Raw genomic sequence first — 14,268 nt, forward strand, 5'->3', positions numbered from 1 at the left:
GTTCCCCAGTAGTGCGATATTGGAGGAAATTTTTCTGTCAAGCGGAGAAGGAGATGGAATCAAAGGACATTACGCGATCAGCGCGATTACGGGGTTTAACTGGAGAAAAGGAAATGTTGAGACATTTTTTTGGAGATCGAGGTTCAACTGGAGAAAAGGAGATGTTGCGGCATTTTCTGGGGTTCAAATGGAGATTGGAGTTGAAGATTATATCCGGGATGAGGTCCTCAGGATTATCTTCTGTTCATGTGTCACCTTAGACTTTGGCTGAGGCCAATGGAGGTCGTTATAGGTGTCTTCCAGGGAAGAGACGCACATGTTACCTTCCTTTTGTGAAGGTATACCCTCTGATATGTCGCCCTCAGAGTGGTGTTGGTGTTATTTTCGACGTTGCCAGCGGAATTATCACGAGAAATTGGAGAGCGGGGTTCAAACGGAGAAAAGGAAATGTTGAGGCATTTTCTGGGAACGGGGTTCAAATGGAGAAAGGGAAATGTTGAGGCATTTTCTGGAGAGCGGGGTTCAAATGGAGAAAGGGAGATGTTGCGGCATTTTCTGGAGAATGGGGTTCACAATGGCGATCGCGAGTTATCGTCAGGCGACTGGGGTTCAAATTGGAGAATGGGGTTCATTATTTTGGCAAAACAAGATGTTGGGGTTCAACTGCAGCGATCGGGGATCATTTGCGCAAAAGAAAAATCTCGGGGTTCAAGAAAAGCATGAAAAGGAGAGATAATAATCCCCAGCGGACGTGTGGTGTTCAGGCCATGGTTATCCCTGCGTTACCGTTTATTTTGGTATCCAGGTCGACGTTACTATTTCGGTGATCAGGCCGACTTTTTCCGTTCCAGACGGATTCTTGTTTCAAGACTGTTCCTTTGCCGATTATGACAGGCGTTGTTAATTATTTTCCCAGCAGAGTGCAAATTTCTACGGTTCTTTGGTATTCAATCCCTGTGTACCCTGAAAGTCTGACAGCCGTTGCTCTCATCCATTCGGGTTCCCAGCTGATTGAATAGGGGCAGCTGTAGCACCTCAAATTTGCACCTACATTTTGTACATACATTTTCATCATTAGTTCATTAACATAATATAGTCCACTGCATAACATTGCATTGTCCATTTGCCCAAGTGCAAGTTCAGCTGACAAGTTAGGTCAAACTGGTCAGGAGATCAGTCAATCAAGCAAGCAAGGGCAATTTTCATTGAGCCAAGGCCCTAGGGTTGGTCCAACATGTTCACATGACCTAGGGGTCCTTTTGAAGTGTTTTGGTCAAGGTTTGATTGCTCAGAAGTCATCAGTCATGGCTCAGTTCACCAGAAACCCTAAAAAGTCAACTGTTGGTCAACTGTGCATTTAATCAGTGATTGGATGGTGGGAATTGGTTTGAGAAGGCTCATTCATGTCCATATAAGCCTCATATAACATGTCAAACATCATCATGGAAGAATTTGAAGCCAGACAAGAAATTTCCAAAAATAGAAAGTTGACCTGTAATTGGAATTTGCCAAAAATGGAAAGTCTTGATCCTCAAACTTACATCATGATACAAGCTTCAAATGAATTTTTTCCCAACATGAAAGTTGAAGATCTTGTTCTCCCATTTCCAAAAAGTCCAAGAACACTCAATTCCCATGTATGGTTGGCAAGTTATGATCAAATCATTCTCCAAAATTTTTGAACTTCAAAAGGCCATATCTCTCAAACCATTTGGCCAAATTGGGTGGGGTTTTTTGCAACAAGTCACATTTGATCCCCTCTTTCCAAAAATGTCATCATCATTCATCAAAACTTCACCAATCAAAATGGCCTTTTTGAACTTGCATGAATTAATTTTCAAGAGAGGTGAAAAAGTGAAACTTCAATTTAACCATTTCCAACCATTTTTGCCATTCAAATATGATCAGATATGTTGTTTTGGTTGTGTTACAAGCCCAATTTCGTGGCTTTTACCCTTGCACCTCACCATTGGAACACAAGTGGTCATTTAGCAAAACTTACAATTAAACTAATTTGTGTTTAGCACTCAATTAGTAAACTTAAAACAGAAGTATATATGTCATTTCTCTGCCATTTTGCAACCCTAGCAGCCACACTCAAGACAGAAAAATCCTCACTCTTTCAAATTCTCACTTTCCCTTCATTTGAAATTTCTGCTAAGAAACCTGAAGGAATCCGAGTTTGGTTTGATGTGCCTTTATCCACCAACTTCTGTTAAGCCTTTGCAAGCCTTAAACACCAACTGTAAAGCCATTCCATGTTGCTGTTTCATCAGAGCTCCATCAATGGCAAAGTTTGATTTAAGAAAAACCAAGCATTCCTGAGCTAAAGTCTTTCCTCCATTCATTATTTGAAGCTTGAAGCAACAACTGTTTCGAGCATTTGGCACCTAATCATCACTGAATCACCATTGCCTTGCAGATTTGGTAAGTTTTTGCGTATCACCATTTGTTAAACCTTGACATATATTAGTTAGGTCTTTGTATGCTGAGTTCAATAGTGGTTATGGTTTTAAAAATGATTGAGTATTTGCAAAGATATGTTGATCTGAAGTTTGGTGTTCATATATGCTTTTGCTCGAATCTTCCATGTTAAGTTGATTTAATGGAAATGGAGTTTGGATTATGAATATGTGTTGTTTGCTGGTCATGATGGTATGTCCAATTTGATTTTCTGGCACAATAAAATTTCCACGAATTTGGAGATGATGAAGGTTGCTGTACAAACCCTAGCCTGCGTTTTTCCCAGAATTTTCCCTGTTCACGTGCTTGCATGACACTGTTCCATCGCCAGCCAATCACAACATTCCGTTTTCATGGCCTTGTACGCACCGTTTCACTAAAATCCCCAACTATTTACTGAAATGCCACCGGTCCCATTTTATTTAATTAAATTATGGTTATTTCAATTTTTCTTCAATATTTATTTCAATTTGATACACAAACTTGCAAAAAATCATAACTCCATCATGTTTAATCCAATTTGAATGGGATTTTTTCCATTTGATTCATCATGATCTCTATTATTTTGTCATATTTTTTCCAGATTTTTTTTTATGGTTGGTTTTTATTTGGCATTAAGGTTTGTGACATGTATCAATATTTTGTACCTTTTACCAAAACCTTTGTGAAATAGTCATGCCTTATCCTTTGACTTTGAAATTTTTGTGCACAAACTAGACACATCCATGGTGATTTTGGTATAGAGTTCATGAATTTATCATCTCTGGTCATTGAGTTATGATTTTTTGAAGTAGGGTGTGACAATTTGTGTCACACCATTGATGTGCAACTTGATGATTTTCTATACCATGCTTCTTGACCTCAAATTGCTTTGAATTTTTGCATGAATGCACTTGAGTATGTCTAGTTTACATGTGATTTTTCTTGGAATTATTTGTGGCATTTCCTAATTGTTTGGGATTTTCTCCCCTGTTTGGTCATATGTTGACTTTTTGTGACACATGTTCCCATTTCATTTGTGAAATTCTCATACTTTATTAGATGGATTTGAAATTTTACATGTGATTAGTAGACATCTTAAGCTTTGCCATGGTTTTGATCCCATTCATTTCTCATATGCTATCACTGTTTTATGAATTATTCAAGTTGGTGCATGTTTGGTTGACTTCTTTGAGTATGCTTGAACTTGCCTTGCCTTTCTGATTTTCATTGACCAACTTCCTTTGATACAAATGAGATGAAATTTGATATGCATATCATGTTATGGATTATGTTTGAGCATGAATTATTTGATGATTTTTGGAATTGTTTATGATTGGCTTTGAGTTGAGTCTTGCTGTTGACTTCTATGAGCTTCCATATGCCATGCTTTGACTTCTTTTGCTTATAAAATGATGATGATGAATGATATGATTGTGAAACCAATTGAGTTTGTTTCTTGATTGTTTGAACTTGATTTTGGACACTTGCCACTTTCTGTTTTGACTTTCTTATCTCTTTTTGACCCTAGGCTTGTCCTAGTGGTCTTGTTGCTCATGTTTAAGCTTGTTGTTTCAGGTTAAGCAACAAATGCTTCAAAGAGATTAATACCAGTTGCTTGAGTTTGATGTTTTATCATGGACTAACTTGTGTGTTTTGTAGGTTGTTTAGCTCACTTGCTTTGAGCTTGTGCTTTGCACAACTGATTGACTGTATTATCTGTTTGGTTTATGTTGTTTGTTCTAACTTTGTGTCTGATATACTAACTGTGCTTGACTGATTTCAGGTACTTTAGTTGCTTTTAGTTCCTTGTGAACTTTGCTTTGCTTTGCTTGATAAGCAATTTGCATTGAGGTATAATTCCTTACTCCATGTAGTCTGGAAGACCTGGCCTGTTAATTGGCCAGGCAACTGTCTGAAGTCCTCCTTAAGAGGCAATGCTTGTGTGTGTTTACATTTGTCCCAAGCAGGAAAAGTCCTTTAAATAAGGCAATTGGTGGACATAAGAGATATGTAGTCTATCTCCCACTATTCTGTGAGTCTTCTCCTTGCTCCCATGACATGGTTGTAGCATTGAGATCCTAACCCAAGATCTATCGAGTCAATAATCTGTGGAGAGAGTTCCTACTTTCTGAACTCCCACACCTTCTGATATTCAAATGTTCTCCCTGACCAGGGATAAGAGCAATGAGGCACACCCCTCATATCCTTTCATCTGCTTCACCTTGGCTCTCAATGTCAAGGTTAAGAGCACCATTAACCCAGTTACAGAGGTTTGTTTGTTGAGGTTGATATGACCCCTCGACTAAAACCTAACCTTGATTGAGCCCATTGTTTGCATATAGTGTGTGCTACTTGTGCTTGTGTGTTTGTTTGACTTGCTTCCTGTGCAAGTTAGGTTTAGTTTAGCTTGCTTCCTGTGCAAGTTAGGTTTAGTTTGGCTTGCTTCCTGTGCAAGTCAGGGTTAGGATAGGCTTGCTTCCTGTGCAAGTTAGCTAGAAACCTTAACTTAGGGATGATTTGCATGATAACATCTAGGCTCGAGTCGTAGTCTCCCTAGTTGTGTCTCCCTCTGTTATCTGGTTAGGCTAGTCTTTCTCCCCTCTGTAGGGGAACTACATCGCCCTGATCCTCGTTCCAGACGAGGTATGTAGGCAGGAGACCGTGCGAGGTCTCTCCGGGCACTTTTTTTCTTTTTGTGTGTGTTGTTTGGCGATTGCTAGGCTCGAGTTCCCGACTCCTTAGCAATTTGTTGTCTGTTTGTTCTTGTTGTGTGCTTGGAAGCCGGTATAAGTCCATCGAGTGGCATCTGGGTTCCAGTGTGCGTGTGTTGGTTTGGATGCTGATGTAAGTCCAGTGATTGGCATTCGGGCTCCACGTTTGCCTTTGCCTGTGTTTGTTTGTGTGCGTGTCAGCCGAGCTACGAATGCTCTGATTCTCCTTCGTCCAAGGAGATACGTATGCATAGGACGCGATATCCTAGCGAGCATGTGTCGTTTCCCCGGTCCGAACTACTTCGACTCTGATGTCTATGCCTGATAGACTAAGTAGGCCCAGGATGCGATATCCTGCCGAGTCAGTCTTGTCTGTTTTCTTGTGTCTCTTTCAGCCAGTGTGTGTGTGTTTGAGCAGTGTTTTCAGCAACCATTTTCCTTCCTATTGTGCGTGGATCCCGTCGAGTACGAAGGATGCGTAGGGGTGCTAATACCTTCCCTTCGCATAACCGACTCCCGATCCCATTCTCTTTGGTCGCGAGACCATGTCTTTTCCAGGTTTACTCTGAGCATTTCCTTTCCCTCTTTTGGGATAAATAACGCACGGTGGCGGCTCTGTTGTCCTGTTTTCCCGCCGGTTTTTCGCGTAATGCGACACCTGCTCAAGTAGAACAAGACCAGCGTAGGTCAGGCAGGATACGTCACCTACCTGAGATATATGGATATCTGATCAAGGTGATGTATTACTCATGGATTCATCAAAAACAAAGATGAGCCTTGTGTCTACAAGAAGGTTAGTGGGAGCATGATCGTTTTCCTGATGTTATATGTAGATGACATATTACTCATTGGAAACGATGTCCCTACCTTGCAACGAGTAAAGTCTTGGTTGGGGAAATGCTTTTCTATGAAGGACCTAGGTGAAGCAGCCTATAAATTAGGAAGCAGGATCTATAGAGATAGATCACAAAATGCTTAAGTCAGAGTATATAGACAAAGTGCTGAGACGCTTTAATATGAATGGTTCCAATGGTTATGTGTTTTGCTTAAATGGTGGCGCTGTGAGCTTGAAAAGTTCAAAGCAAGATACAATTGCTGATTCTACAACCGAGGCTGAGTATATTGCTGCCTCAAGTGCAGCAAAGGAAGCTGTTTGGATCAAAAAGTTCATTAGTGATCTTGACATAGTTCCTAGCATAGTGGATCCCATTGGTCTCTATTATGATAACAATGGTGCTATCGCACAAGCTAGGGAACTTAGATCTCACCAACGATCCAAACACATACTTAGGCGTTATCATCTCATTCGAGAGATAATAGATAGAGGAGATGTGAAAATATGTAAAGTACCTACACTTGACAATATAGCTGACCCACTGACAAAGCCTCTTGCGCAGCAGAAGCATGATGGCCATACTAGATCAATGGGCATACGGGGTATGCCTGATTGGCTCTAGTGCTAGTGGGAGATTGTTGGTGTAAGCCCTAGAGGCCAATACTTTTGGTACTTGTATCGAATTATTTATTAATAATAAAAAGGCATTTTCTTTATTATGGTTGATTAATAAAGTCCCTGGAATAGATAGTCCGTTTAATGTATTAAGTGTGACTTAATTATGAGAGCATATTAAACATAAGGACACTATTCTTAAAGTATCCGTAGTCGAGCTTTAGTTTGAAGTGGGATAACATTAAAGCATTAAGACTATTATGTTTGTAGACTGATGATCACATCTCATGGATCATGGATAAAGAGTTATCAAGTCTTAAACATAGGTATGAATATTAGGAGTAATATTTATACCGGATTGACCCGCTATGAGAATACTATATAGAAAATTATGCAAAGTGTCATAAGTTATTCTCATGGTGATAATAGTGTATACCACTCTTCGACCTGAAACCACTATGGATCCTAGATGTAGAGTCGAGTGCTTTGTTGTTGATCCAACGTTGTCCGTAACTGGATAACCATAAAGACAGTTGATGGGTACTCCACAAAGCATGCTGAGGGACATGAGTGTCCTAGATGGAATTTGCCCATCCTGCGTAATAAGATAAATGTCTATGGGCCCAATATTGAACTGGACAAGGGTGACACGGTCTATACCTTGTGTTCAATATAGACATAAGGGCAAAGGGATAATTATACACATAATTATTATCACAAGAGGTTTTGTCAAATCACATGACATTTTCGTGTCTTGGGTAGCAGTGATGTGTTGCTAGATACCGCTCACTATTTATTATGTTAAATGCGTGATTTAATATAATTGCCAACGTCGGGAAAACCTATAGGGTCACAAACAAAGGACGGATTGATGAGAGATAGAGCAACTAAGGAACATCGTAAGGTACGGTGTACTTGAGTGGAATACGAAATATGGTAAGGTACCAAATACTTAAGTGATTTTGGGCATATTATAAGATATGGGCCAAAATGCACTTAAGTGGGCTTTTTAGCTTGAAGCCCACACAAGTGGTTCTATAAATAGACCCCTTGGGTAGAAGCATTATATGTGAGTACAACACAACTGAAGAGTTGGAATTTCGTATCTCTCTTTCTCTCACTCAAAGCCTTCATTCATAACAGCTAGCACTGCGATTGAAGGAATCCGTTCGTGTGGACTGAGTAGAGACGTTGTCATCGTTGAACGTTCGTGATCGCCTCGTGGATTTGTATCCAAGGTTTTGATCGTTACAAGAGATCTACACCAAAGGTTTGAATCGCCGCAAGAGGTAACGATTCTATCACTGATCATGCCCATTCGTAAGGATCACTAAATGGAGAAAAATTTTAAATTCAGCTGCGCCTTGGATGGCAATTCTCCTTCATAACTTCACCACTGACTTTAAAATTATTAAAGGTTGTAATCACTGCTGTGATCGAGGGGGAGTGAGTAGGAACTCAGGTCTTAGTTTAGATTGAAATTGCATTGGGTAGGTGTTGATTTGTAGAATTAAGTGTCGGGCTTTTGTTATCGTCTCCACAGGAATTGTGAGATATCGCCGCCGTTCGACAATTGTTTTAATTCTTAACTTGTAGTAACAAAGGGGGTTTTTGGTTTTAGTCACGGTAGCTTGCATAAAAGTGTAAGAAAGTGCGGTAAAAGTTTTGGTTTTTCTATTTGAGAAATATTGTCAAAGTTAGGGTTCGACGATCACTTTGTATGCATATGTTCGATCAACAAAACTCATAAACTCCTTTAGATGATAAACTATTTCACAAAGTCCTCCCAATGTGTTTATCTCTAACACACATTGTGGGTTTTCCCATTTTGATCCATTGTTTATCTCTAACATAATCTATCAAAATGACAACTTTTTGGTTCAACTTTATGGTGAACAAAATCATTCATTACTATCTCTAGCTAACAAACAAGATTGGATGAAAACCTAGGTAAAGAGTTGGTAAACATCTCTCGATCATAAACCAACACAAAGAGTTATCAATAAAACAAAGTTTTCACCATATATTCATCATTAAAGAGTTTACAAATGAAGATCATCCCATATACACACAAAGCTATGATCATCTACATCTAACCTTGACAAAATGAAGGACTTAGCTACTCATTTTCATGGTAGCTTGGCCAACAAGTTTCGGAAGAAGGTTGATCAACATCCGAGTCGAAGAATCGAGATTGGATGGGAATCCACCTTCTTTTTGTAAAATATTGCTAAGAGATGAAGAAAAATGAAGAAAATGGGTTTCTAGGTTACAAAATGTGATCCCAAGAAAATGCAGAAAATATCTAAAAATGCTAAGTGTCCCTTCCAAAAAGTAGCCCCTGCTACTTATAGTACTGCTGTCTGAGCTGTCATGCTCGCTAGGCGAGCAGAATGGTTCGCCTCGCAAGCCCCAAAATAGGCCATCTGAGGCACCTGCGCCCAGAGATATATCTAAGTCCAGATTGCATGTTCGCTAGGCGAAGCCCACGCTTCCTGCTTCGCTCCAGCGAGTTTAGATGGTTTTGCTACTGGAATTGCTCGCTGGGAGCTCGCTAGCAGCTCGTCTAGCGAGTAAGTGTTGGCTGTGAATTTGCCCAAGTCTGGGAGCGTTTGCTACTACCTTCGCCACAACGAGTTTGCTGACTTTGCTACTGTAAAATTTTGGGGATGTTCACTGGCAGCTCGCTGGGTGCTCGCCTAGCGAGCACTTCGCTACAACACTCGCCTAGCGAGCATGCTGATGAATGCTTCCTTTCTTGGTTCCTTTGCCAACTTTCTTGTGTCTTTGTTTTCTATTCATTCATGCCTAATTTCTGCACAATAACACACAAATTAAAGGTACCAAGATCATTTAACATTGTATTGCAAATCATCAAAAGCGAGGGCGATTTCGAACACTTTCTCGACAAAAATGAGTGAAAGATGCCCATATTTGATAGCTCAAATAAGCACTTTTGGGCATCTAACAGTAGGTCTTAAGTGATAGGATTAAACAGTTGGTTTAAGTCCTGAATTAATACCTCTTATAGTGGATTTCCTCCCTGGCTTGGTAGCCCCCAGACGTAGGTGTGTTTGTCACCGAACTGGGTTAACAATTCTCTGTGTCACTTACTGCTTTTTTACTTTTACCTTTAGCATACATTACCTGTCTGCGCAGAATTGGATGTCATAACATCCAGTGCGACATCAATAGTCTATTACTAGAATTTCAATTGGCATCAGAGCAGGCACCCTGCCTGTTAATTTCTGGATGAGATCTAGGGACGTTACTTTCTAGTACCATGGACAAGGATGTAGGATTCTCAAATAGACCACCCATGCTGGATGGTTCTAACTATGATGACTGGAAACCTCGTATGATAGCCTTCTTGAGGTCTCTGGATAGCAAGGTCTGGAGAACTGTCAACAAAGGATGGGAACATCCAACGAAGACAGGTAAAGATGGAGTCATTATGCTAATTCTTGAAGAAGAGTGGGATAAAGAGCAAGAGGCATTAGCCCTTGGAAACTCTAAGGCCTTGAATGCACTGTTCAATGGGATAAATAAGAACATTTTCAGACTGGTGCATCACTGTGAACTGGCTAAAGAAGTTTGGGATACTCTCAAAACAACTCATGAAGGGACCTCCAAGGTAAGGATGTCTAAACTCCAGATGCTGACTACTAAGTTCGAAAATCTGAGGATGAAAGAGGATGAGACTATTCATGACTTCCACATGAATATTCTTGAAATTGCCAACACTTCTGGAGGCTTAGGAGAGAAAATATCTGAAGAAAAACTTGTAAGAAAGATTCTCAGATCATTGCCCAAGAGATTTGCCATGAAGGTTACTGCTATAGAAGAGGCTCATGATATATGCAATATGAAGGTTGATGAGCTTATTGGTTCTCTCCAAACTTTTGAAATGGGCTTGTGTGAGAATGTTGAAAAGAAAAATAAGAGCATAGCTTTTGTATCAAATATTGGAGAGGATTCAGAAGAAGGAAATATTGGAGGTGATGAAAGCATATCAGAAGCTATAGCCATGCTTGGAAGACAGTTCAACAAGTTCATAAAGAAGGTTGATAAAAAAGGTAGACCAAATGTCAAGAACTCTTCATCTGACATCAGTAGAAGATCAAAATCTGAAGAAAAGTTCAACCAAGGCAAGGGAATCCAGTGTCATGGATGTGAAGGTTTTGGACACATTAGAGCTGAATGTCCTACCTTCCTCAAGATGCAAAAGAAGGGACTATCTGTCACCTGGTCTGATAGAGACTCTGAGAGTGAATCAAAAGGAGAATCTGCAAAACATGTCACTGCACTAACTAGTGTATGTGCCTCTGATGATGACTCAAGTGGAGATGAACTTACATTTGATGAACTTGCTGCTTCATGTAAAGAGTTATGTGTCAAAAGTGCAGAAGTGTGTATCCAAGGAGAAAAGCAGAAGAAACTCATCAAGGAGCTGGAAGCTGAACAGAAGAAGCATCTGACAGTCATAGATGGTCTAAATGGTGAGATAACCTTGCTGACCTATAAGCTAGATCAAATGACAAAATCCATCAGAATGCTGAATAAAGGAATTGACACTTTGGAAGAGATTCTAAAGGTGGGACAGAAATCAGGAACCATGTCTGGTTTAGGCTTTGTTAAGGAATCCTCATCTGAATTCAGAAGCTCAAAGGTTGAAGTTCAGAAACTCAAGCAGAAGTCACAACCAATGTCATAACATCATGGACACAGGAGGATTAACCATCAAAAGAAGAAATTTCAAAGATGGAGATGCCACTACTGTGGTAGATTTGGTCACATAAAACCCTTTTGTTATAGGTTGCATGGTTATCCTAACCAGACCCCTCAAGTCAGACCTAAGTAGAAGGCATCTAAGCATAATGCCCCTATCAAGAAACAACAATGGGTTACTAGATTAGCTCACACATCTCTAAGGGAATCTACCAGTGAAGACTGGTATTTTGATAGTGGTTGCTCAAGACATATGACTGGGATGGAGAACTTATTGGTAGATATACAACCTCATACTACCAGTTATGTGACCTTTGGTTATGGAGCTAAAGGAAAAATCAAAGGTGTTGGTAAGCTGGACAGTCCTGGAGTTCCAGAACTGAATAATATGATGTTAGTAAAAGGACTAACTGCTAATCTCATCAGCATAAGCCAACTATGTGATCAAGGCTTCAATGTACAGTTCACTAAGGAAGAATGTGTTATGAAGAATGGAGAACATAAGGAAGTTATGAGAGGATCCAGATCCAAAGATAAGTGCTATCTATGGGAACCTGAAGTCTCAAACTACTCCTCAATGTGCTTCTTAGCCAAGGAAGAAAAGGAAGGAAAATTCTGTGGAGAATGTCAGGTTGGCAAGCAAACCAAGATGTCACATCCTAAGCTTGGACATCCTACAACATCCAAAACTCTGGAACTTTTGCACATGGACTTAATGGGACCTATGCAGATTGAAAGTCATGAGCTGTCCTCACCTATTATTCCTCAGCAAAACTCTGGAACTTTTGCACATGGACTTAATGGGACCTATGCAGATTGAAAGTCATGAGCTGTCCTCACCTATTATTCCTCAGCAAAATGGTGTAGTTGAAAGGAAGAAACAGAACTGTGTATCACTATCCCCTGCAGAAGCTGAGTACATAGCATCTGGTAGCAGTTGTTCCCAACTGGTATGGATGAAATAGATGCTGACTGAGTACAATGTCACTCAGAATGTCATGACATTGTTCTGTGACAATCTCAGTGCCATCAACACTTCAAAGAATCTTATCCAACACAGCAGGACCAAACTTATTGACATTAGACATCACTTCATAAGAGATCTGGTAGAAGACAAAGTGATTACCTTGGAACATGTGGCAACTGCACTACAACTTGCCGACATATTTACAAAGGATTTGGATGCTACTCAGCTTGAAAATTTAAGGGGCAAAATGGGAATATGTCTTTCTGAGGAATTATAGCAACTAATGATGTTAGGTATTTACTGTTTAATATTTCAAATTATTAAACAATTGAGAGTATGCTCTGATTGGTTAACAAATAATAGCTATTACTCTTGCAACAAGCGTTACCTCTTCCATCGTTTCAACTTTCAGTCACGCAAGCATTCTCTCAAAGAAAATTTTCATTTCGCCTCTAAGATACTCATCATGTCTCAACAATCCAACTCATCTTCCTCCAAGAACATGTCTGATTCCTCTAGCTCTGAACCAAGCAACCCTAACAGAGAAGATCCTGTTGCTGACTCTGCGAATACCTCACATGCAAGAAGACCTAAAGAAACTGTATCAGGCTTCTCCTCAACCATCGCTCTTGAGGAACGAACCAGAGAAGGTTCCAGGTATGTTCACAATGCCATTGCCATTATGGTGACTGGAATACTGTCTGGTAATCATAAGGTCCTTGCGGTTTCCATTCCCTTAAACACTATTGAACCTGATAGTGTTGCTTATCAAGAAAATATTGAGTCTTTAGGTAAGAATATCTCTGATGATGTTGAGCAAACTGATTCTCATAAGGAGTCAAATGTTGACAAACCCTTAGATAATGTGGCTGGTGAGGAAGTTCATGTCACTCATGATGTCAGTAACAACCCTAACTGTGAGGCTGAAACAGTAGACCTGGAGGAATTTTCTGATAATGAGTTGTTGTCCTCAGTCCTCCCTAGCATAGCCAAAAGGGTTAGGACTAGGAGAGAAAAGAAAACAGTGGCTCAAAGGTCCCCCAGAAAGAAGATTGATGTTCCAACCTCTTCCAAGACAAAGGTGGCAGTCAAGAGCTCCCTCAAGAGGAAAGTTCATGGTCCAACCAAATCTTGGAGCAAAGGGGTGCCCAAGAAAAGGAAGACCAAGTCGGTTGTTGTTGAGTCTGACTCAGATGTTCCATGTGATGTCCCTGACACCCTGTCAAAGAAGAAGCCACCCACTAGCAAGCTTGCAGCTAGTGTCCCTGAGGTACCAATTGACAACATATCTTTTCATTTTGCTTCAAGTGTAAACAGGTGGAAATATGTTTATCAGAAGAGGTTGGCTTTGGAAAGGGAATTAGCTCAGAATGTCCTAGACTGTAAGGATATTATGGACCTTATTCAAGAGGCTGGTTTAATGAAGACTGTGACTCAGTTCTCAAAGTGCTATGAGATGTTGGTAAAGGAATTTATTGTCAATTTGTCTGAAGAATGTGCTGATGGGAAGTCTAAGGAATTCAGGAAAGTGTATGTGTGAGGCAAGTGTGTAAATTTCTCTCCCTCAGTGATCAACAAGTATTTGGGAAGGCCTGATGTAGCTCAACCTGAGCTTGAGGTGACTGACAACAAAATCTGTCAAGTCATCACTGCTAATCAAGTCAGGAAGTGGCCTCTCAAAGGAAAATTGGTGGCCAGCAAACTGAGTGTCAAGTATGCAATGCTGCACAAGATTGGAGCTGCTAACTGGGTGCCCACCAATCATAAATCTACAGTTGATGTAATGCTTGAAAAGTTTATATATGCTGTTGGAACCAAAGCCAATTTTGACTATGGCTCCTATATTTTTGATCAAACTTTGAAGCATGCAGGAAGCTTCAGTGTGAAGGGGCCTATAGCCTTTCCTTCTCTCATCTGTGGTATTTTTTTGAATCAGTTTCCAAACATCTTAACATAGAATGATTCTG

General features: G+C 40.2%; 1 protein-coding gene across 1 annotated transcript; it reads left to right on the plus strand.

Annotated features, from left to right (window-relative positions):
• The first annotated feature begins 12,803 nt into the window (after nt 1–12,803).
• LOC127137182 (uncharacterized) lies at nt 12,804–13,841 on the plus strand. The gene has a single exon (XM_051063665.1). It carries the CDS (start codon nt 12,804–12,806, stop codon nt 13,839–13,841), a length of 1,038 nt encoding a protein of 345 aa, XP_050919622.1.
• The last annotated feature ends 427 nt before the right edge of the window (nt 13,842–14,268 follow it).

Source organism: Lathyrus oleraceus, chromosome 4 (assembly GCF_024323335.1).
Source record: "Lathyrus oleraceus cultivar Zhongwan6 chromosome 4, CAAS_Psat_ZW6_1.0, whole genome shotgun sequence".
NCBI lineage: Eukaryota > Viridiplantae > Streptophyta > Magnoliopsida > Fabales > Fabaceae > Lathyrus > Lathyrus oleraceus.

Excerpts from the sequence above, each read along its gene's own strand:
- LOC127137182 (XM_051063665.1), top strand. The coding sequence starts at position 12,804 with ATGTCTGATTCCTCTAGCTCTGAACCAAGCAACCCTAACAGAGAAGAT.